The sequence below is a fragment of the Pteropus medius genome, unplaced genomic scaffold, assembly GCF_902729225.1.
Source record: "Pteropus medius unplaced genomic scaffold, Ma_sr-lr_union100, whole genome shotgun sequence".
Classification (NCBI taxonomy): domain Eukaryota; kingdom Metazoa; phylum Chordata; class Mammalia; order Chiroptera; family Pteropodidae; genus Pteropus; species Pteropus medius.
In genome coordinates this window covers 4702268-4726324 of record NW_024348533.1, presented here as the reverse complement: position 1 = coordinate 4726324, position 24057 = coordinate 4702268, and the positions used below count along the sequence as shown (strand labels likewise).

The 24057-nt window shown below is 41.4% G+C and overlaps 1 protein-coding gene across 23 annotated transcripts; it reads right to left on the bottom strand.

Annotated features, from left to right (window-relative positions):
- Window positions 1-472: 472 nt before the first annotated feature.
- ZFP62 (ZFP62 zinc finger protein) lies at window positions 473-12830 on the bottom strand. 23 transcript variants are annotated; one of them, XM_039880206.1, is made up of 5 exons: window positions 11150-12646; window positions 9683-9774; window positions 5980-6123; window positions 4768-5397; window positions 473-4338 (listed from the first exon to the last, which is right to left on the bottom strand). In XM_039880206.1, the coding sequence occupies exon 5, from the start codon at window positions 4226-4228 to the stop codon at window positions 1625-1627; it is 2604 nt and encodes an 867-aa protein (XP_039736140.1). In that variant the 5' UTR covers window positions 4229-4338; window positions 4768-5397; window positions 5980-6123; window positions 9683-9774; window positions 11150-12646; the 3' UTR covers window positions 473-1624. The 23 variants fall into 23 exon arrangements, with proteins under 23 accessions (XP_039736140.1, XP_039736124.1, XP_039736129.1 ...); XM_039880190.1 differs by lacking the exons at window positions 4768-5397; window positions 11150-12646 and adding an exon at window positions 12678-12821; XM_039880195.1 differs by lacking the exons at window positions 4768-5397; window positions 11150-12646 and adding an exon at window positions 12678-12821 and having other exon boundaries at window positions 5980-6100.
- Window positions 12831-24057: the final 11227 nt, after the last annotated feature.

Genomic DNA, 24057 nt, shown 5'->3' with positions numbered 1-24057 from the left:
GCAAGGACACTACCTGCCTAGATTGTTCTCTTGTAAAAAGTGAATTCTGGAGCCGCAGAGACCTGAGTTAGAATTCAGTCTCCAGAGATGGGGCCCACCCAGAGCATGTTTGGACTTGTCTTGGAAGCCTCTCCTTTCACCCTCTGAGTTACACAGTTAAGAGCATTATACAAAGTGCATATTTTGTTAAATTCTATCTGTTCCCAACAGAACTGTTTCTGTGTGGTGATGATCACTCACAGAGCCTGCCCACTCCCTGGAGTTAGGATCGAGCCCCAGCATGTGATGCTCAATCCATTCTGTGCTTCTCCTGGTGGATGCACCATCTAACTTCTAGTGACACTTGAGCTGCTGGCCCTGAGGGATTAGCCCCTGCTGCCCTCCTTTGTTTGTATCTGGCATAACTTACCCCACAAAGATGTGACATGAATGGCTTTCTCACATGCTGCTCCATCTACTCAGGCACGGCCTGTTCACTTTGGAGGAATTTCTTTATTGGAGTTCCACCTACCTCATCACAACTACCTGGCTCTCTTCATGGCCTAAAGTGAGTGAGCTCTGGACAAAGTATTCATAACATTTTACAACAGACAATACACACATGTAGTGCATGAACTCTACAATAACACAGACCAAAACAATCAACCATTTAACAGGATTACTAAGAAACATGAATTTCCTCCTGCTGATTATTGGTAGCTAGTTTTTTTAGCTCCTGCAATAAAATGCCCTCCTTCTCAGCACTCCTATTCCTAGGAATCCCTGAATCAATTCTTTTGGTGTAAGGTGCAAATTCATGAAGACATGTTCCATTAATTAGTTAATGTGCTGAATTTCTCTCCACGGAAGAACACTTTATGTGTAGTGTAATGTGTGAGGTTTTCATTTATCACATATTCATCATTCATTGAGGGAGTTCACTCAAAACTTTTCAAGTTTCACTCACTCAACTAGAATAATGCAAAATTACAACGGTATAGTCCTATTAACTTGCTTTTTTTTTTTTTTTTGAGCAACTCTCCTGTCTCATGTTAGATTTGGTAGTTATTTTTCCTACAAAATTCAAATTGTTTCAGATTTTGTCATCACTCCCCTCAAATCAATTATATGAAGTTTATACTTCATGATCACTGTTAAATAAATTTATATTTCCTGAAGCCTCTCTCTCCCTGAATTTGCCTGTTGGAGACCCTTCTTGGGATTTTTCCACTGACCAATGTATAACTGGGATCCAAAACTATACCTGAATGTTTCACATTTTGACTGACAGAATTTACCCAAATATGAACTTTCTAATGGTGACACTATGACTTCGAATTGAAATCTTTTCCTCATCTGTTTTCTTTCATGTCCAGAAATGTCTGCTTATTTGAAGGTTTTAACATTCCATCACTCTGATAGGTTTTATCCCTAGTATAAACCATTTTACATTCCATAAGGGCTCAACTACCTTGACACTGGAGGCTTCCTTGCTGGGTATGATTGAAGATCACATAGAAAAGATGACTCATGGTTTCATTTGTACTATGTAAATTATAAGCCATGAACAAGGACCTCTGATATTCTTACATTCATAAGTTTTTTCTTCCACTTGAGTTCTCTGAGACTTGGTAAGCTCTGCCTCTTACAGAGACAAGCTCATCCTGGTCCCATCCAGAACATTCCCACACTCTTGAGTTCTCTTTTGTGGTGGGCCCCTATGACTTCCCATCATTGTCACATTTAAAGATCCTTCTCCAGTATGGATTCTTTTATGCTTGGTGAGATTTGATCTGATATTAAAAGCCTTCCCACACTCATTACATCGGTATGGCTTCTTTCCAGTGTGAATCCTTTTGTGTTGGTCAAGAACCGATCTGTAATTGAAGGATTTCCCACATTCACAATTATAGGGCTGCTGCCCACGGTGGACGCTTTTATGGTTGATAAGACTTGAGTGCGAGATGTATGCCTTCCCACACTCATCACATTCATAGGGTTTCTCACCTGTGTGGATCCTTTTATGAACTGTGAGGCCCGAGCTGTTTCTGAAGGCCTTCCCACACCTATCGCATACATAGGGTTTCTCCCCAGTGTGGATCCTCTTATGTTGAGAAAGGAGTGAGCTGTAACTGAAAGACTTCCCACACTCGACACATTTGAAAGGTTTCTCCCCAAGATGGACTCTTTTATGACTTATAAGAGTTCTGCTTGAGAAAAAAGCTTTTCCACATTCATCACATGTATAGGGTGTCTTGCCAGGGTGAGTACTTTTATGGTTAATAAGGCTTGAGTGCGAGATATAGGCTTTTCCACACACGTCGCATTCATAGGGTTTCTCCCCAGTATGGATTCTTTTATGCACTTTAAGGCTTGAGTTGTTTCTGAAGACCTTCTCACACCTGTCACATTCATAGGGCTTCTCTCTAGTGTGGACTCTTTTGTGTTGAGAAAGAAGTGAAGTGTAATTAAAAGATTTATCACACACATCGCATTTGTAGGGCTTCTCCCCAAGATGAATTTTTTTGTGGTTTATAAGGGTTCGGTATGTGATGAAAGCTTTTTCACACTCGTCACACTTATAAGGCTTTTCCCCAGGGTGTACACTTCTATGATTTATAAGGCTTGAGAGTGAGATGTAGGCTTTCCCACATTCTTCACATTTGTAAGGTCTCTCCCCAGTGTGGATTCGTTTATGTACTTTAAGGCCTGAATTATTTCTGAAGGCTTTTCCACACTCATCACATCCAAAAGGTTTCTCCCTCGTATGGATCCTTTTATGTTGCTCAAGGGCAGAGCTGTAATTGAAGGATTTCTCGCAATAGCTACATTTATAGGGCTTCTCCCCAAGATGGATTCCTTTGTGGTTTTTAAGGCTAGAGCGTGAGATATACGCTTTCCCACACACATCACACTTATATGGTTTTTCCCCAGTGTGGAGCCTCCTGTGAACTTTGAGGCCTGAATTGTTTCTGAAGGTTTTCCCACACACATCGCACACATAAGGTCTCTCTCCAGTGTGAATGGTTTTATGCTGAAGGAGAAGTGAATTATAGCTAAAGGATTTCCCACAGTCCTTACATTCATGAGCTTTCTTCCCAGGGTGAATGCTTTTATGGACTGCGAGGCCTGAGCTATAGCTGAATGCTTTGCCACAGACATCACACTTGTAAGGTTTCTCTCCTGTGTGGATCCTTTTATGTACAATTAGGCCTGAGCTATTCCTGAAGGCCTTCCCACATTCATCACATTCGTAAGGCTTCTCTCCAGTGTGGATAACTTTATGCTGAATGAGGAGAGAGCTATAATTAAATGATTTTTCACACTCATCACATTTGTAAGGTTTATCTCCAAAGTGGATGCTTTTATGGTTTAAAAGTGTTCTGCAAGTAATGAAGGCCTTCCCACACTCATCGCATTCATAGGGTTTTTCACCTGTGTGGATCCTTTTGTGGACCCTAAGGCCAGAGCTATTACTGAAGGTTTTCCCACAGATGTCGCATTCGTAGGGCTTCTCCCCTGTGTGGATCCTTTTGTGGACTCTGAGACCAGAGCTGTTCCTGAAGGCCTTTCCACACTCGCCACATTCATAAGGCTTCTCCCCAGTGTGGATTCGCTTATGCTGGTCCAAAACAGAGCTATAATTGAAAGATTTTCCACATTCATCACACTTACAGTTCTTTTCCCCAGAATGGGTGCTTTTGTGGTTTATAAGGCTGGAGTAGGACATGTAGGCTTTCCCACATTCCTCACACTTGTACGGCTTCTCCCCAGTATGGATCCGCTTGTGGACTCGAAGGCTCGAGCTGCTCCGGAAAGTCCCTCCACAGTCATCGCACTCATAGCGTTTTTCCCCAGTGTGCATAATTTTATGTTGAACAAGGCGGGAATTATATTTGAAAGATTTCCCACACTCATCACATTTATGGGATTTCTTAACAGCATTGCTTTTCTGCTGCAGACGAGGGTGAGAATTTCCATTAATGTTCTCCTCACACTTGCCTTGTTCAATGCTTTTCCGTTCTACAAGAATGGTCTGGTGTGTAACATGTTTTGAGCTCAAATGCAAACTTTTCTCAGATGCCTCATCTTCCTGTTCTGTCTTTATACTTGCTGTGTTCTTGGCTTTTCCAACCTTTTCCCTGATGCCACTTTTGACTTCCTTCATCTTTTTTCCCTCGGGCTTTTCCAACCGATTTTCTACCTTACTGTCCCAATCATGAGTTTCAGCAACCTTAGATTCTTGCATGTGATCCTTGTGACAACCTTCTACTCTTAGCCACAGAGATTCTGCATTTCCAACGTTTTCGCACTTTCCAGGTGATTCGTCCTCAGTGCCCCTCGTCTTAAAATGTGACACTAAACCAAGAAAATGAAAATGATACTTGTTCATTTTGTTTAGAAGAATTACTCCAAATTCACCCATTCATTCGACAAGTGTATAACTGACTGCATACTGCGTACCATTTTTAACCACTGGGACCCAGTGGTGGACATGCCAAAATTTCTGCCCCTATGGAACTAATGTTAAAATGCTAGAGCTCTGGATTTTCAATGAAACAAAGAGCTTTTCTATTCTCGCATACAGCTCAGCATGAGGGCAAGTTGGAATGGGCTGAAATAATGGACAGAACCAAGGGAAATGTTGGTCAGTTTTTGAAAAAGGTCACCAAGTCATGGAAAAATAAACAGAGGAGAGAAGAAATCTCTGAAAAAGAGGAGACAAAAAGATTAATAAGACAAAAGAAGACAAGACAGGCAAAACTAAAGAAGTGGAGAAATCAGTACCTGGGTGGAAGTATTGGGGAGGTGCTTATAAAATCATGAAGATAGTTATGTCAGAGATGAAACAGAAATAAGCCTGCTGGTATGGCCTTCTGGATCTCCCCTCCAAGGAAGACACTGATCCTGGAAAGTGGGTAAACATGGGAGTATATGGAGGAACACTCTGGCCTGCTAGACAAAGAGGCTTTTACTCCTACTTGATGAACAGGCTAACTGCAGTCAGAGAATATCAAATATCAGAAGCAAAAGCACAAACTGTTAAACACACACACACAAAATAATTCTGCCTAGGCTCAAATACCTAGCTGTGTGACCTTGACAAAGGTATTTAATCTCTTTGTGCCACAGTTTCCTCATCTGAAGACAACAGAGTTGGTGTGAATGTTAGAGAACATATGTAAAATGTTGAAAACAATGCATATCTCTTGTTGAGTGCTATATGCTATTATTATTTATTTTGTTATTTATTTGAAGTCAGGTTATTGGATCAGGGTTGGAACCCGAGGATAAAGTACAGGACTCAGGAAAGGTAAACTCCTTTCCAGAGGAGTTTAAGAGGACGCTTTCTCCCCCTGAAGACACTCTACACACAGCTGGCACTCCATCAGCATCTACCTACTGACAGACTGACTCCTGAGAAGAAAAGAAACAGTTATAAGTCCCTTATCACCCAACTTTAGACAGTTAGATATTTGTAATTAGACTTAGTTAAAATCTGAATCTCCCCTCTTACCCTGGGTATCAGAATCTCTTGGGTCAGTACTTTGGAATTCTGTCAGTCCTACTTAGAAATCCTATATGTAAACGCGAGGAGAAAGCAGGAGCAGTACAAGGAAAGTAAAATACATATTCTGGGGTAGACATGTATAAAGAACTACATTCACAATCCAACTTATGCTTATAGGACTAGAATGATGGACCGAAATAAAATTTACAGAAAAAGAGAAGCTAGGAATTCAGAATATCACTAAGACAATAAAACAAAGCACCACTCACTACACATTAAACCAAAAGGGGGTTCAGTGGAGAAAGCTTCACAAAATGACTATTAAGTGATATTAGGTAAGAGATCTTCAGAGGTCACTGAGGAATGACAGCATGGCCTAGTCCCTTGCTCCCTTTCTTTAATACGTAGGGCAGAGCAGTCCATGTCACTTAACATGTGAGGGCTACTGGGTGAGTAGTGGAATTCCAAAACCATTGGCAACAACATACCTTTTATCTGTGCTTTGAATCCTGCTTCCACACACATCAGGGACCCTGCTCCATCCATTCCCTTTGGCCTTGGACCCTCCACCTCAACCTCTGCCCTCAGGAGAGAAAGATGTTCAAGTTCCTATAGATATGAAATCGAATCTCCTAAAATAAACACACAAAAAACGCTGGAGAAATAACAGACAAGGAAGAGCTATGAGGGGACACAAGCCATACTAGATATTAAAGTGTATCACAAAGGCCCTATAACCGTACCAGTTTAGTACTAGTGTACAAATGGAATAGAATGGAAAGTCCAGAAATAGTCCTAATTACACATAGAAATTAAACATATGATAAAGATGGTGTGTCAAATTATTGGGGCAAAGATGGTCTTTTTAATGATGTTAGAACTATAAAGCTGTTTGAAAAAAGATAAAATTAGAACCATTCTTTACATCACACAAAGGAATAAACTGCAGAGTTCTAACATAAAAAAGCGACACTATACAAATACTAGAACAAAATATGGATGAATGCCTCTATAACTTGAGTATAGAGAAATTGTTCTAACTAGGATCCAGATGCAGTAAAAGATTGATATTTTTGACTACATGAAAATAAAATAAATTGCATGTCAAAAATACCATAAGCAAAATCAAGAAAGATATGACAAAGCAGAAGAAAATATTTACAACATGCATCCTATATAAAGGCTAACATCCTTACCATACAATTTTCAAAATGGAAGAAAAAAAAAGACTGAAAATCCTACAGAAAAATGGGCAAAAGACATGAACAGACAATTCATAGAAATATTAAAATGATATTAATATTAAATGATGGTCCTTAAACTTGTTTTCAATCTCATTCATAAGAGAAATACAAATAAGAACTAGACTAAGATACCAATTCTAGCCTATCAGATTGGCAACTATTCAAAAGCTTGACAATTTACTCTGTTGAAGAGGCTGTGGGGAAAACAGGCACTCTCATACATTGCCGAGAATGCAAACTTGCATAACCTCTCTTGAGGGGTATTTGCCAATATCGAATACAAGTATGTATGCATTTATACTTCAATCCAGAAATCCTATCTAGGAATTTATATGGAAGATACACTTCCAACAATACAAAAGTATGTATGTACAAAATTATCCATGTAGCATTATTTGCAACTACAAAATCTGGAAAACTACATGTTTTCTGCCTACAAGTCCAAGCGCAGATGGGTGGTTATTAAACTACAGCACACATACACAATCAGTACTAAAGGAGAATGAGGAACATCTTTATAAACTGACTGATGGGGAGCAGTTTCCAGAACATATTGTAAAGTAAAAGAGAGTATATATGCTACATTTTGTGTAAGAAAGAAGAAAATTAAGACAAGAAACATATATCTGCTTATGCTTACAGTAATGAGAGAAACCACAAAACAGTGAACCCTGTTACCTGTAAGGGGTGGGGTAGGAGGGATAGGGGAGAGAGACACTATGAGTACAGCTTTTTGTATAGTTTTAACTTATTGAACGTTCTGCAAAGAATAAAATGAAATCAATGTATATATACACATGCACACATATGTACATACATGTGCACATTCAGATGTATGTATATTTGTATATATATGTATAAATATTCTCTAGCTCTGTCTACTGAAAAGCTAAGAAGCAAGAACACCTGAGTGGCAATGAGCCCACCCAGCACCATTCTCAGTCTGTACTACTACCGTGTACCAACGGGAAACTGGTGGTTTCCAGACTCGGGGCAAGACACGGACAGGATCAGCCTGGGCATCCTGTTACACTAGTAGGTAAGAAGATGGGGCACGCCAACATACAAGAGCACAAGAGCCAGCTAGAACGCCCAACTCAGGATCTGTAATAATTAAGTACAGTAATGAATTATAAATCATTGGAAATAGGATTTCACAAGTCCATACAGATACAAATGGGGGAGAAAGGGAGGCCTTTTGCTTACAGTAGAATGCCAGGGCTGGTTGGCAAACATGGAGAGAGTAGTAGAGTTGGAAAAAATAAAATTAGTGTTCTACAACTCCTGGAATAAAGAATGAATTGGGAGAATTAGCAATGGATTCTAAATCTAGGGAGACACTTTGACAAGGAGCAGTATATCTGCATGGTCTTAAAATATGTCCCCAGACTGCAAGGGGAAAATAGTAATTACACAGTGGAGAAATGAGACGATGCCTTGACTGAGTGTTGTAATTTAATATCACTAGTGGAGGCAGATGGACATCATGTGTTTCCAAAAGTGACACTCTGAGGACATCTATAAGAATGCACAACCTGAATTGACTCACAAGGAAACATCACGTAAATCCAAAAATGAAGAACATTCCAATAAAAGGTATTTGTATTCTTCAAAAATATCATTTTCATAAAAAACAAAGAAAGGCTATAGAAATGTTCCAGATTAAAGAAGGCTAAAGAGACTTGGCCACTCAATACATAACCGAGGGGACCTGTACTGGAGGGAAAAACTGTTATAAAAAATTGTGTTGATTGACAAAATTGGAATATGGACAGTAAGTTAGGTAAAATATGCTTATCCTTACTAAATATACACTGAAGTACTTAGCGGTAAAAGGCGTGATGTATGTGAGTTACCTTCAAATGGTTTAGAAAAATAATTACATGTATGAAAGAGCAAGAGAGAGAGAGAGAAAGAAAAATGAAAAATGTTAACTACAGGTGAATATGAGTTGAGTATCTTTTTATTATTCTTATTCTTGAAATTATTTACTATTCTTATTCTTGAAATTCTTATTATTATTCTTATAATTAAATTTATTTCCACATAAAAAGTTTAAAAAAATGTCAAAAAGTAGACTTAAAATTCCTTCAACTATATCTTTCCTTCCAGGTCCTCCTTTCATATCCTGCCTCCTGTTCATTTGTGTCTTAAAAAAGTGGTCCTCACATTCCCATGTCCCTTCATGCCTCATCTACTCAATCTGATTTCTTCTACTCACGCTATACTGATGCCCCAGTCCATTGCCCCGTAGATGTTCTTGGGCTCATTCTATCTGGAACCTTTCCTCTTCTGACTCTACATATGCCCCCTGGGCAGCTCCACCTACACACATGGCTCCCATCACCCCTACAAGCTGTCTCATGGAGCCTCACTGAGGGCTTAGATCAACTACAGATCCTCATATCCACTGCTGTTCTCTCCTTGGACTAAATCTGAAGTAGGATCTTTTCTTTCCCTCACCCCTCCACATCTAAAAGAGCTTAAGACATAGCTGATTCTACTGCCTAAACAGTTCTAGAGTTTCCACTCCCAACTCCAACCCCATCGCCAAGGCCTTAGTTTAAGCCTGCCTAAATTCTCTTCTGAACTTCTGTCAGTCTCACTACCTTCATTCGTACTCCTGTCCAATTCTTCCTCAGATAGGTGGCAAGAGTTTTGGAAAACACACACCTGGTCATTCCTCAATGCCAAATCTTCCCAGGCTACCTGGTGTGCATGTGAAGCCTTCTGCATCCAACCACCTGAAGTGACTTGCTGACGTCAAATGGGCCATGTTAATTATTCCCTTACTGCCACTGCGCTTACTCATCCTAGGCTCTGGCGGACCCTTTCCCTTGATACCTTGTCAAGCTAATTCTTAGTTTCCTCATGTCCTCTGAGATCTCCCATTTGATTGGCTGCTGACTGTTCTGATCTGCATGATCACAAATACTTCGTTGCTTACCCCTCCGACTTAGGTAGATGCCAGCAGTCTTCTGTTTGGGTGGGGGCACAGCGTCCCATCACCCAATGGATTTCACTCAATCTTCCTAATGACTGAAATCAAAACATCAATACAAATGGACATTTTCATTTAAAATACATAGTTTACAATGAGACTCATATTAATTAATATTGAGTTTAAGAAAAGGTCAGTCAAAACATAGGCAGAAAAGCACCAAGACGTATAGGATTTCAACATAGGAATTTGGGTGGGAAACAAACATTCAAGCCATAGCAGCATTTACCCTAGTGCTGGTTTGTGTGCCTTGGTACTTTTGTCTAGAATTTCCTTTAAAATAGTTCACGAAATCACAAATAAAAAGAGAAAGGTGAAATAAACGTAGCAGAATCTCGATAACTGTTGAATATGAGTTATGAGTGTATGGAGTTAATTGTATTTTCCTATATGTTTAAATTTTTTCATAATAAAGAATTAAAGGAAAAAAAGATAACTCATACTAGTTGCAGTAGGAGAACTGAGGGGAGGGAGAACTGAGTCCTGGAGTCTGAGAGGAGGTTATTAGAATCCAACAAAATGACTGATGTGGTGCTGAGTCATGTGTCCATCATGACACAAGAGGAATCGCTCCAAAAGCACAACTTCTGCACAGAGAGGGCCAAAAGTTTTAATTCCTTAAAAGTTCTAATGGCTGGATTGGAAACTTAAACTTTCTAATGGCTGGATGGAAACTGATTTGGCATATTTCTATCAATAATGTGACCTAGTACCCTGAATGTACTGGTCAAAAGTCTCAGCCACAAAAAGCCATCCACCCCTTCCAAATTACATGACCTCAACCTCTGGGTACCTCTGTGCTTGTTGTTCATGTTCTGACACCAATGCCTAGAAAAGCTTGTGTAGATAGTATAAACCTGCCCATAATTGTTGCCCCAGAGTCAGGAGATATTTTTCAAGAGCCAAGACAACAATCAGAGAGCAATTATGGCTCCCTCTGACAGAAAATTCCTGCCTTTTAACAACTTCTTGCAGCAAGCAACAGGTACAACACACCAGCAGCTCCTCCGAATTTCCAGAGTACCAACCATATTCTACAAGTCACTCTATCATCAAAGTTACATCTGGATTCTGTATCTTAAATACTTAGATATTGTATTTGACTTGGAGATAACCAAATCATCTTCTCTTTCTTCAGAGAGAAAAGAAAAACAAGAATTGTGAACACAAAATGCTTATCAATTCAGAAGAGTGTCTAGAGATGTGATAAATGAAAAATGGAACCAAGTGAGAAATGATATGCAGATGGGAAGAGGGAGAATATGGTTTCTGCTTTAGTTACTGAATTTATAGTTTATGAATATCAGGAGAGTAACTGGTTAAATGAATCAGTTCTATTGCTTAAAAGTAGAAAAAAGGATTAAAGGTGATTTTTTTTCTCAAAGTAAAAAATGTAATAGAACACTGTCATACCTGGTAGTGGAGAAGAAATTTCTAGTCATCCTTGGGAATAAGTTAAGCAAAGGAGATTCTGAAAGGAATGCTGAAAGATTTTCTGAAGCTAAAGAGGTGGAGACTGGCTTGAAGAGAGTCACTAACTGAATTAGTTTATTAGGCTACTGTAGGACTAAACCAAGAAAAGCTACTTGGTTTTATTTGTTCTTTGAACACTCTACATGAGTTATTATAATAATCTGGCCTATTTAACAATCTACCAATAACTGGCTGAACTGATGTAAAACAAAAATTATTTTAATGCCTTCTTTAAAAACCTTTGCTCAGATATGCTCTAGTACGTCACTGTGTGCAACACTATTTGAAGTAACAAAAAGTAGAAACCCCAATGTCCCTGACTAGGTCTAAAAAATTATAGGACATCCAAAACATCAATACCAGAGCGCTGTAAAAACGAGAACAAAAACAATCAAAAAGCTCTTTGTGTTCTGATGATCTCTAAGATAAAATGAAGGAAGCGAAAGGCAGAACCCTGAAGAGTGACCTACCACCTGTGTGGAAAAAAAAGGGGAACTAACTCTATGCTTATCTGTCAGTATTTGCATAAACTCTGGAAGGATACGCTCAAATAAACCAAATGTAGTTATCTAAGGGGCTAGGCCCTAGGAAGATGGCTGAGCGGAAGGAAACCTTTTCGCTGACTTCTTATATTTTAAAAATCTGAACCATATAAAATATTATATAACATTTAAAAAAAAATAGTAAAAGCCGTGCTTTCAAAAAGAAAACATGCCTGGTGGCTACCTAGTCCAAACCTCTAAATCAGCACATCCCCTACGCCTGTGTTTCCGTACGTTGTCCCCGGATCTAGGAGCCCCCTCGACCTTCCTTCTCTCAATCTACTCAACTCAGCTTGAAGAGCCCCCGGTCGCCCCCGCCAAGAGCACCCCTGTCTGTATGCAGGTAAGCTTCCGCAGGAAAAGTGCCGGGAAGTGCCTCCCGCGGGCTCGATCCGCATCAGCGCCACGAGCCCCAACATCACCCTCCATTAAAGAAGAAAAAGGGGGGGGGGGCGAGGGGTCAAACCAGATCACCCCTAGGGGTCCCTCTAACGCTCCTATTCACTCTCAAGTCCAAGCCCAAACTTAACTGCAACGGGGTCCCAATAAGGGGAACATTTTAAAGCGCTATTTTCACGGTTCCCCTCCCGCCCGAGACAGCATTGACTAGTTAGCTGGGAAACACAGGAGCGGGGCCTTTCCCTGGGCACGGGGCAGCCCCGACCCAACCCTGGACGCTCGGACGGCCGCAGTTGGCGCCCTTAGGGAGTCTGGTCTGATCCAGGGGCGCGCCCAACACCCCTCGCTGTGCCCGCCGTCTCCCCCAAACTCCTCCGGACGCGCCTCCTGAGGTGTATAAGAAGGGGGCACGCTTCTTCCCAGAGCCCGCCCGCGACCCAAGGAGCAGCCAGGACCAGACCAAGAAGGGAAGGGCGTGGCAGGCGAGGGCCGGGGGCGGGAGCGCGGGCGGCTGCGGACTCACGTACTGGCTGAGGGGACGCCGCGGGAGCCCGGCCACCGGCGGGACAAAAGCGCGGACGGCCCTGCCGGAAAAACCCGCGCCGGCTCCAGGACACTTCCGAATCCTCTCTGGAAGGCTGGAGGACCGACTCGATGATATTCCTCCGTTGGAGCACGTGACCCGTGTTGCGCTTGGAGGGAGGATCTTTACTATATTTAGTGCAGGCTGCACTAGGCGCTGGGGCGAGGTGTGGGCGGGGCTGTTAGTGTGCGTGCGATTCCGGGGTGGGGCAGACAATAACGCAAGTAAGTGGCTGGATAGAATAAACACTTAACGACGTCTGTACATGAACACACGGCTCTTTACAAAGTGAGGCCATAGGGGTGCCACCCTACCCTCAGGAGAGGCGGAGCGGAGCTCAAGTTTGGAGGATGCCGCCTTGGAGAGCCAGGCGGGGTCCCCAGCGTGCAGGCTGAGCTGCCGGGCCCCAGGCAGGACCGTTCCTGCGGCCGCGCCAGCAGGCCAATGACCCCTGATTTTGGCTCCCGAACCTTCGGCCTAAAATGACTTGGAAAACCTATCCTTTCTTTACAGTAACATCTAAATATCTTTTGGCATACTTCTGATGTTGACATCGAAAAAACAAGAGCTTATTCTTTCAAACTCATCTAATGAAACAAGTCCACAATGATTTAACTATCATCCCCTTTTAAAAATTGAGATGCAATTGACCTATACCAGTTTTGGGTGTACAAAATATTCAATATATATTGTGAAGTGATCACCACAATTAGTAGTTAACATCCATCACCACACAGTTATATATTTTTGTGTGTGCGATGAGAACTTTTGAGATTTACTCCCTTATCAACTTTAAAATGTACAATACAATATTATTCACTATAGTTGCCACACACATTCCAACCACCAACTCCTGGCAACCACCAACCACCAATCTGTTTTCTGTATCCATTTTCTTGGTTTTTTTGTTTTGTTTAAGATTCTACCTATAACTGAAATCATAAGGTATTTGTCTTTCTCTGACTTATTTCACTTAACGTAATGCCCTCAAGGTCCATCCATGTCATCACAAATGGCAGGGTTTCCTTCTTTTATATAGCTAAGTAACATTCCATTATCTATCTATCTATCTATCTATCTATCTATCTATCTATCTATCTATCTATCTATCTATCACATCTTTATCCATTCATCCATCCATAGACACAGGTTGTGTCCCTGTCTTGGCTATTGTAGATAATGCTCACCACCCACTTTAATGGTCATTTTATTTTTTAAATTTTTTTTTCTTGAACCTATATTTCATTTTTATTTTATGTCTGTCATAGGATTTTTTTTAACCCAAATATAAAAATAATTTCATTCTATGCGCATCCCTGGGCTTTATCCTAATGTAAAATTGTTTTATGCTTTATGTTTTATTGTTCACCTTAGCATACATCTTTGTAAAGAAATGAGGTTGCAATTTTTTTTTCCTCACTCTTGGATGTTAATTGCTTTCTGAGTTATTAGCCAAATAATGTAAACATACTTCAAAATTTTACTATCAGTTGTTACACAAAACATGAATGTTTCAGAAGCACAACTTTTAATGAGATAGATTTTTTTAACAGGTCAAGTAATGTAAATTTGTTGGATGAATTTTACTTATTACTGGAGTGAGCCAGTGTTCAACATCAACTCTGTGGATTTTTTTATTTTTTTTATAGATGCAGTTGTTACTGATCGCAGGTTTGGCTGGTTACTGTCCATGAGCCAGTAAGCAAGAGACAAGAGTTTGATAGAGGAAAACAGGTTTTTTCAAGAGCCATCACCTGGAGAATACGGTGGACTGCTGTCACAAAGGCTGTCTATATAATTTATTATGATTATTTTGAACATTCTGTGAGAAACTAATATTAAACTAATACAGTTAAGCCTAATTTTACAATTCCTCCTAGGACAGATTTTATTCCTGGTGGTATCCAAGAAAATAAATTATAAAAATAATTTCCTATGTCTTGGAATGAGGGAGTAGGCACAAAAGGGTGGAAAGATAAGGGTAGAAAAAGTAAGTGAATTACAGTGCTGTTGTATTAGGTAAAGTCTGCTTGAATCAGAGAGGAAAAGCTATATCAAAGAAATGGAGCCTGGGTGCTGTTAGTATGTAGTTACACAGGTGCTGGGTAAACAGAGGGAATAAGAGGGGTTTCCTTGTAGCCATGTGTTCTTGACCTGGTTTGGCCCAGTGCACATCTGAGAAAGTCTGGGCCAGTGCCAGGTGTGTTCTGTGTTAGAACAGGCCCAGGGCAGCTGTGAACCTCAGAGGAACCAGGCCCTTCTCAGGTCACCATTTTAGGCAAAAGCACATGCACGCATTGCAGATGGGGAGTAGATTCCCTTAGAGCTGCCCCTCCAACAGCAAAGGTGCACGCAGCTATTGAGCACTTGAAAATTGGCTAGTGTGCTGAGTGTCTGAATTTTTAATTACATTTCACTTTAATGGTCACCTTTTTGGACAACACAGCCCAAGTTGCTGCAAACAGTCCTCACAGACCTCCAGAAGAATTGACGCCCCAGACTGAAGGTTGTTGTGTTAGGCCAATCTGGCACCCATGGCAGGAGAAGACAGGGTTTTTCCCTCTTGGCAGCAAGGTGGACAAATATTTATGTCCAGGTTAGGAAGCTTTGCTCCTTCATGAAAGGTAGTGTGTGTGGCAGAGGGGTCATTGGGGAACCCATGTAAATAATCTCAACTCATTTGATTTTTATTTTGCATGATGTTTTTTTCCTCCATGAACTTTTCTATACTCCAGGCACCTTTTGTTTGCCCTTGTGCCTACACACACACACACACACACACACACACACGCACATACACCTTTTTCAACACCAGTCTCTTCTGGAAATCTACAATTTGGAGCAGGGTCTAGACCTGCGCTCTCTGATATGGCAGCCTCTGTTCACATATGGCTATGAAGCATATGAAATACGGCTACTCTGAATTGAGATATGCTATAAATGTAAAATCCACATTGGATTTCTAAGGTTTAGTGGGAAAAGAAAATAAAACATTAAAAGTTATGTTGATTTTTATGTTGATAGTATTTTGGCTCTTTTGGGTTAAATAAAATATATTGTCAAGATGAATTTCACCTGTTTCTTTTTACTTTGTGTCAACCACAAAGTCAGAAATCAGGTCTATGGCTGGAATTACATTTCTCAGCTCAGAGTGGACTGAGGAATGTATACACTGAAGAATTACATTCCTCAGTCCACTCTGGCTGTGGGGGTTATCTGCCCCCTTTGGGGCGGTTCCAGTGCAGATTAATGAGCCATGCCCAAAGGGGCTGCATTCCAACTCCACTTTAACTTGTTGAATTTGGTCATAAATTTAAAAAATAAATGTCCCTCTCCCACTATAGCATAATATCAGATCATGATGTAAAATTTGGAAAAAAAAGAAAAATTAGGAAAAGGAATCACTCGTAATCCTGTTACCTAGTGACAACTACTGTTAACATCTTAGCAAACTTTCTTTTCTACTGCCAATTTGCAGATGTTTTTCAGATGGTTGTAATCCTGCTATATTTGCAATTTTTATATAGTGATTTTTTTTTACAAATAATATTATATACGATTATTTTTCATGTTATTACATTTGTGATATGCCATGGAATCTTTTTAACTGAAATCTTTGTAACTCTTCTGTTGTTAATCTTTGAAGTCATTTATTATTATTATTAATCAGTGCTATAATAAATAATGGTGCATGAAAGCTTTTTTTGTGTTTTCCTTGGAATAGTTGACAAGAAGAGTCAAGAAACATTGGAAGCAATCAGAGTAGAGAACTAGACAAGGATGTTTCCCATCACTACCATTATTTCCTACTGCAGGTGGATAAAGAAAAAGAATGCAGAATATAAACACAGGAAAGCCAGGGTCTCATTATCCTATTTATAGATGAAAAGATTTTATTTCTGAAAATCTCAAGAGAGTCAGATAAAAAACAAACAAACAAACAAACAAACAAAACCTAGAGAATTCTGTAAGGGGTGTGGTTTCAAAATTACCATACAGAAATAAACAGTTTTCTTATGTATACACTGTAATTAGAAAAATCGTTACAGTTACAACAGAAACAAATGAGAAAAAGACCAAAGACCCAGGAATTAAGAAGACATGTGAAAGACCCATGTGAAGATAAGTTACAGTGCTCCTGGGGTCACAAAAGACAAACTAAATTTATGGAAAGATTCTTGGATGCACCATTCACACAAATGGAAAGACTCAGCATCAGAACCATGTCATTTCTCTAAATTAATCTATAACTGTAATAATCCCAATGAAAAATAGTAGCAGAATCTTTTTTAGCAACACGCAATTGATTCTAAATTTCATGTGAAAAATGAAAAGGCTCTTATTTGTTTCCAACTAGAAAAATGCCTGAAAAAAAAGTACAAGTTGTGGGGGACAATATTACAGCATATTAATAATTAAGCCAGTATAATTCTGAGACATAGTCATGGGTATTTCGTATTTGATAAAGGCAGCATTTCAGATCAGTGGGGAAAAAATGGTGTGGGTACAACTGGGAAGCTTTAGGAAAATATAAGGCTGCATTCAAACCTCTGCCCTTATATCAGGATAAACTCTAGATGTGCCGAAAACTTAAATGTAAAACGTGCCCACACTAACCATCAATCACCGCTGCTACCACCTCCACGAACACATTAGGAAAAAACACAGGAGATTTCTTTGATCATACTAGAGTGGAGAAGATTTTTTAAAATTCTTTATTTGCCAACAAAAAAATCCAGAAATCATAAAAGTAGAGAGTAATCAATTCCAATACATAAAATATTATTGTGTGGCAAAACCATCAAAAGAAAAGTAAAAACTCAAATGTCTAACTGGGAAAAATATTTGCATCTAATATCACAAAGGGTAAATTTCCCCAGTACACAAAAAGCTCCTCCAAACAAATAGATAAGAAAAACCAACAACCTAATAAGAAATATGGGTTCACAGAAAAGTTTACAAATGAGGCATAATTAAAAAAATGTAAACCCAAACTGCAAAAAGGGTGTCATTTTCTTCTTAGAATGGCCATGATCCAAAAGTTTGATTACAGGTAGTGGTGAAAACAGGGTAAGGCCCTGCTGTCCTACTGGAGGAAATGCAGTCCCCTCACCTCCACCCCTCACCTCCAGGAAGCACTGGGCAGCAGGAACACCTAGTACATGTCCTTTGCTGCGGCTGTTCCGCTCTTGAAAATCACCGTGCTGGTGTAGTCGTGCATTCATGGAATGCTACATAAAAAGGTTATTCCCTGCAGTATATATATATATTTTTTAAAGTAAAAGATTAGAAAAAACCCTAAAGCCTGAAGTAGGGAAGCAATTAAATAAATTATTGTACATCCATGTGAATTAGTCTGCTGGGGCAGCCATAACAAAGTACCCCAAACTGGGTGGCTTGAAAAACAGAATTGTCTCACAGTTCTGGAGGCTGGAAATCCAAGTTCAAGGTGGCAGCAGAGTTCCTTCTGCGTCTATGAGAGAGGTATTCCATGCCTCTCGCCTAGCTTCTGGTGGTCTGCTGGCAGTTTCTGGCATTCCTTGGCTTGTAGAAGCATCACCCCATCTCTTCCTTCATCTTCACACAGCATTCTCCCTGTCTGTGTGTCTATGTTTAAATTTCTCCTTTTTATAAAGAAACCAGTAATATTGAATTAGGGGCCCATCCTTTTCCAAATATGACCTCATCTTAACCAGTTGTGTCTACAATTAACCTATTCTGAAATAAGGTCACTTTCTGAAGTACATGGGGTTTGGACTTCAACATATGAATATTTGGAACACACAATACAACCTATAATGCCGTGTGAAAGACTAATATTCAGCCATAAAAAAGAAAGAGGGAATTCTTTATGAAATGGTATGGGGAACTCTTTAAGATGCAAAGAATCAACATTCCAAGTTATAACATGCTCTACTTTATATAAGAAAGGATGAAAAGCATGTGTACGTATTTGTGTTTGCTCATAACAATATCCTCGAACATTTGCCTCCAAAACCACTAACATTGGCTCTCTGTAGGGAGGTGCCTGGGTGGCTGAGTATAGGAGTGGGAAGGAGAATTTTCATAACATTTTCATATCTCCTTGCATTTTGAACCTGAGACTGTACTATTTGTTCAAAAATTAAACCTAGACATAATAAAACTTAAATTGAATCAAACTGATAAACTACTCTCCAGAGTTGTATGAGTTGATGAGGCTTCAACCACACATAGAGAATCCTTTACACACTCGCCTCACCAGGACTGAGGTTTTAGCAGTTTTGATTTTTCTCTAAATTTTCAGGCAAAAATATATCTGGTTGTTTAATTTGCTTCCCCCTACGGTGATCTCTAGGAACTGCCTTGCCCTGTCCTTAGATCAAGTATCATTTTAACATCTCTCGTGGAGTTTTTGTTCATTGCAGGAACGCATCCTGTGTTAAAGAAACTCACCTTTTGAATTTGCCATAAATGCTTTTCTTTTTGTTGCTCGCCCTCTAATGTCAATGGATTTCCTTTCACGCATGGAAGCGTTGAATGGATGCATAAATTCGTGTGTGGCAGGTGGCGCTGTTGAGCTGTAAGGGAGGCAGGGATCAACCTGGCGAACCCTGAGTCACCAGTGGCTCTTAATAACTCAAAATCCCTGGAAAAAGATTTACAAGGAACAGCAGCCCTCCTACCCTTCTCATTTTGGGGCCCTGTTTAAGAGCGGAGAAGTCCTGGCTGAAACTTGCATTTGCAATGTAATCAACACTAGTAAGCACTTTTATGGTGCTTGTTTTGTGCCAGGTTCTGTTGTAAGGGCTTTATATATATTGATATATCAAATTTTCTCAACAACTCTATGATGAAGGCACTTTATATACATCCCCATTCTATAGATGGGGAACAGAGAGGGTAAGCAAATCACCCAAGGACACTCAACTGGGCAGTTTTGAAGCTGAGATCTTTGACAGTTTTGAAATGCTCTGTCGTGAAAATGTCTTTGACACCTGCTGGTCTGAGCCCGGCTGCCTGGTCTCCTCCTGGAAGTGCAATTATTCTCCAGTCATCCTTCACAGACTGCAGGGCACCAAGGCCAAGTTGGAGGCTGCTGAGATGCCATGCGGGCCTCTGCCACTTGGCGGGAGGAGTGAAAATTTCTAAAAAGAGAGAGAATGGGGCCTCCTCTAATGCGCATTGATGAATTGACAGTTACATAAGACTTTGGGGAAGCTGAACATCAAAGGAGCTGTTCTTCATTTCCCTAATTTGAAGGACAAGCTCTTGGAAATGACACCCACTCCAGGGTACTTCTGTTGAGTCAACGCTGGGCTCTAGGTTTCTTATGGGACTAGGTGACTGTGTAACCCTGGGCTGGTACTTACCTTACCTGGGTCTCAGCTTCCCCATCTGGCAAATAGGTAATAATAGTACTTACTCATAGGGTTGTTGTGAAAATTAAATTAGTATACATTAGCACCTAGAACAGGGCCTGCCATATAATGAGAACTATTTCAATATTAACTGTTGTTGTTGCTGTGATCACAACACTGGGTTCTGAGGGGGAGTGGATTGTCCTTCTCAGTCCCCCAGGGAAGAGAACGGCATTGGGACAGGACTCGAGGACTTGGAATTGCACCCTCCTCTTCCTGGGTCTGGCTCTCTTGGAGCCCAGAGAAGCACACAGGGAAGGAGACTAGGAGCTAGGAGGGGAGTATCCTGTAGGGACTCCAGGAGATGGCCCGGGGTCTGCAGGTGTCAGGTGTAGCTACTAGTGGGTTGTTCTTGTTGCAAGATTCTCAACGGAGAGATGGGACACTGAGGCTATAAGCAGGAAGCAGCATTTATTGATGCCGGCACCAGCTCAGTGGATTCTTGTCCAAAGGCTGAGCCCCGATTGTAACATAATGAGAAGTTTTATACGGTCATTCCTACACAGCTACAGATATAAGGAAAAACATTGATTGGTTGGCAATCTATGAGAAAATTGATGTTAGCCAGAGAGTCCTGGGGTGGAGGGGGGGTGGGATTCAGGAACAAATTTATTCAAGCAGAAAATGGCCAGCAGGGTCAGGCTGCCACATTCCCCTCTTTGATGCTTGAACCAGGACTGGGTTATAGAGTATCATCTCCTTCTTCTAATTTTCGATTTACAGGCTGGTACCTCCATAGCATGAGGACTTTTGCTGCAGTTTTTCTTTCTACTATAGCCTCTATGAGGGAGGTGGTTGACTGAATAACAGGAGGCAACAGGCATGGGAGGAGGAGGCAGGTCTTGAGGAGGAATATTATCCCAACTCAGGTCTTAAAGCCACCAAAAGTGGAGAACCAGCCTCCAAACTAGAGTCCCATCCTTTCCAATGTTGAACAGGCACATGAGCTATTTTCCTATTATTAGTAGCTATGGCAGTCACATCTTTTCTATTGTCATCTATTTTGAGGCAACAATCAGTCTGGTTAAACTTTCCGCACATTCCTCCTTCTTTTGCTGATAGATAATCTAAGGCTAGGCAGTTTTGGTAGATAGCTGACTGCATCTGGGATCGTTGCCTGGCTAGAAGCTCTAAGGCAGTTGCAGTCTCATTGGTTATGATCTCAAGAACTTCTTGTAATCTAATGATCCGGTTAAGCTTATATATAGGGGTCCGTTAGCCCCAGCTCCCCATCTTGGGCCCAATTTGCAGAGCCATAGTATTGGATAATATTCTTGGATGGCCACTTATCTTTCCCCCACATTTTTTGTCCCACTATTTCAAGTGACCTCTTAGTTCTGGCCTTTAAATCTTGATATAGAACACCTAGCTCATTTCCTCCTTGGTTAGGTAGAAGGAATAAGCCAGGCTGAATGCTCCCAATGGAGCAACTTCCTTTCCAGTTCATCAGGAGTTGAGTATAAGCCCACTTTCCACAAATCCAGAAGAGCCCATTGGACACTTTCTTGCTTTGGGGGCTGGTGGAATTGAGGTTTTCCCAGAATGTGCCAACAGCTGGGATGACATGGAAGGGGTTAGGGACCATGCCATTCTCTATAGCACAGTTTTTGACGATCGAGTTTTGGTTGAGAGAGTGGCACAATGAGGAATTAGCTGCAGTATTATTGGCCCAATACCAGGAAGGAGACTTGGGCCACCAGTTTAGGTCTGTGTGATTTAAAGCTAGAATTCTTTTACATGGAGTTTATCCAATCTACTGAGTGTATTCTGGACCCATCTGGCCAAGACATTCTTCCCCTACCACTTCTGAAGAGAGGACCCAGCTTTGGGGTCAACCCTCTTTGCGGCAAGCCACCATGTGGTTCCACTGGAGGAGGTAAAAGGTGTCTAGGCAAGTTCCCTTCTAAAGCCAATGTTCACTCGTGAGTGCTCCTCTACAAACCCAGCATTTAGTGACACCAAGTTCATGGGCTATCCTCTCAGCTAGGTCAACAAAGAGGTTCTTCCCTAGGTTTTGGCCCAAGGCAGCCTTTACCTGATCATACATTTGTGGGCTTTGGGGCCTAGGAGACAGTGTAGGCTTAGGTGTGGTTGAATTATGCAGCCATTGGACAATTTCTCTGACTGCTGGGCCCTCTGCGTGGTTATGGACCTTTTCCCTGCTTGAGTTCCATTGCCAACATGCTCAAGTTTACCCTAATTTTTCAGATTCTTGGCAGGATTAGCCACTCTCGAATTTAACCTTTATGTACTCCATCTAATATTAGAATCCCTAATGAGTGCAGAGTGTGGCGTTTAGGGCACACCCTTTGGGTAGGCCGGTTACAGAAGTGAAGCCAGTGGCAATGTTGGACCATATCCTGTAACTTTGCATGCAATGGGTACAAGGGGAAGAAGAAGTGGAGAGACTGGCGCCACACACATGGCAGAGTAGGAGGAGAAGGAAAAGTCTTTAGGTCTGCCATCCTGATGAGACGTCATCCTCAGGCTTCTGCTGCACGTAGATTGGTAAGCTTCTGGTGTGACCAAAGTGGGGCCAATGACTTACCTTTGGTCTGCCAGCGCAGTCGGTGTTTTCTTCCAGAGGGTTGCCTTGAGAGGCTCAGAAGAGTCTGGAACACATTCCTACTCTGCAGCTACGGGTTTAAGTCTGCTGTGATGTATCCAGGGTGTTATTTCAGCAACCTTAACTACAGTGAGGGTAGACAAAATGACAGTAAAGAGACCTCTCCACAGGGGTTTTAAGGGCTGAATGTTCTATTCTTTTACCCAGATGGAGTCTCCTGGCTTAAAGGGATGAACTCCAGTGGTTAAACTGACAGGGAGCCTTTCCCTAACCCATTGGTTGAGAGTCTGAAAGGTGATCCCTAGAGCCTGAAGCTGTTGTCTCAGAGTCAATTCACCTATTTCCTTGAGGTCTCCTCGTAATCCTTTGTTGAGTGGTGGTAGCCGCCCATACAGGATCTCGTAGGGGGAGAACCCAGTCTTCTTGGTTGAGGCCAACCTAATTTTTAATAATGCCATGGGGAGGACTTTGTCACAGTGTAGATGCATCTTCTGACATAGTTTTCTCAACTGAGTCTTAAGGGTCTTGTTCATACATTCTACCTGTCCTGAACTCTGTGCTCGATAGGCGGTATACATTTTCCATTTAATATTTAAATTCCTGGCTTGTAGCTGCACTATTTCTGCTACAAAGGCTGACCCGTTATCTGAGCCAATGGTAATTGGAAGGCCAAATCGTGGAACAATTTCTCAGAGGAGCAGTCTGGCTACTTCCTGGGCCTTCTCAGTCCAGGTGGGATACGCCTCTACCCAACCAGAATAGGTGCATAAAAAGACCAAGAGATAGTTGAGGCCCCATGATCAAGGCATTTCAGTGAAGTCTACTTTGAGTTCCTCAGAGGGGGTGCTACCAACACTCTGGACCCACAGTGGGGCACATGGCCCTTGCCCAGAGTTGTTGCGGGCACAGACTTTGCACTGTTCACATACCACTTGGGAGATGCTAGACAGCTGGGGGACATAGAAGTACTGGCCCAGAGTGGTTTCTAGGGCAGTGAGACCAAGGTGAGTCCTTTGGTGAAACTTCTTGGCAAAAGCTGGGGCTAGGGTCCCAGGGACTGCAATTCGCCCATCCTTGAACATCCACCATCTGCTGGGGAGGAGGCTCCCCTCTTCAGTCTTAAACCAGGCTTTTTCTTGAGGGGAGTACTTGGGGTCCCATTCAGCTAAGGGACTTGGAAACAGGGAAGCAGTTAGAGCTGTGGGGCTAGCCACCTCCTTGGCTGCTGCCAGTTTGGCAACATGGTCTGCCCTGCGGTTGCCCCAGGCCATTATGGTGTCCCCTTCTTGATGTCCTCTGCAGTGCATGACTGCTACTTTCATGGGGGCCCACACAGCATCTAAGAGTTCTAGAATTTT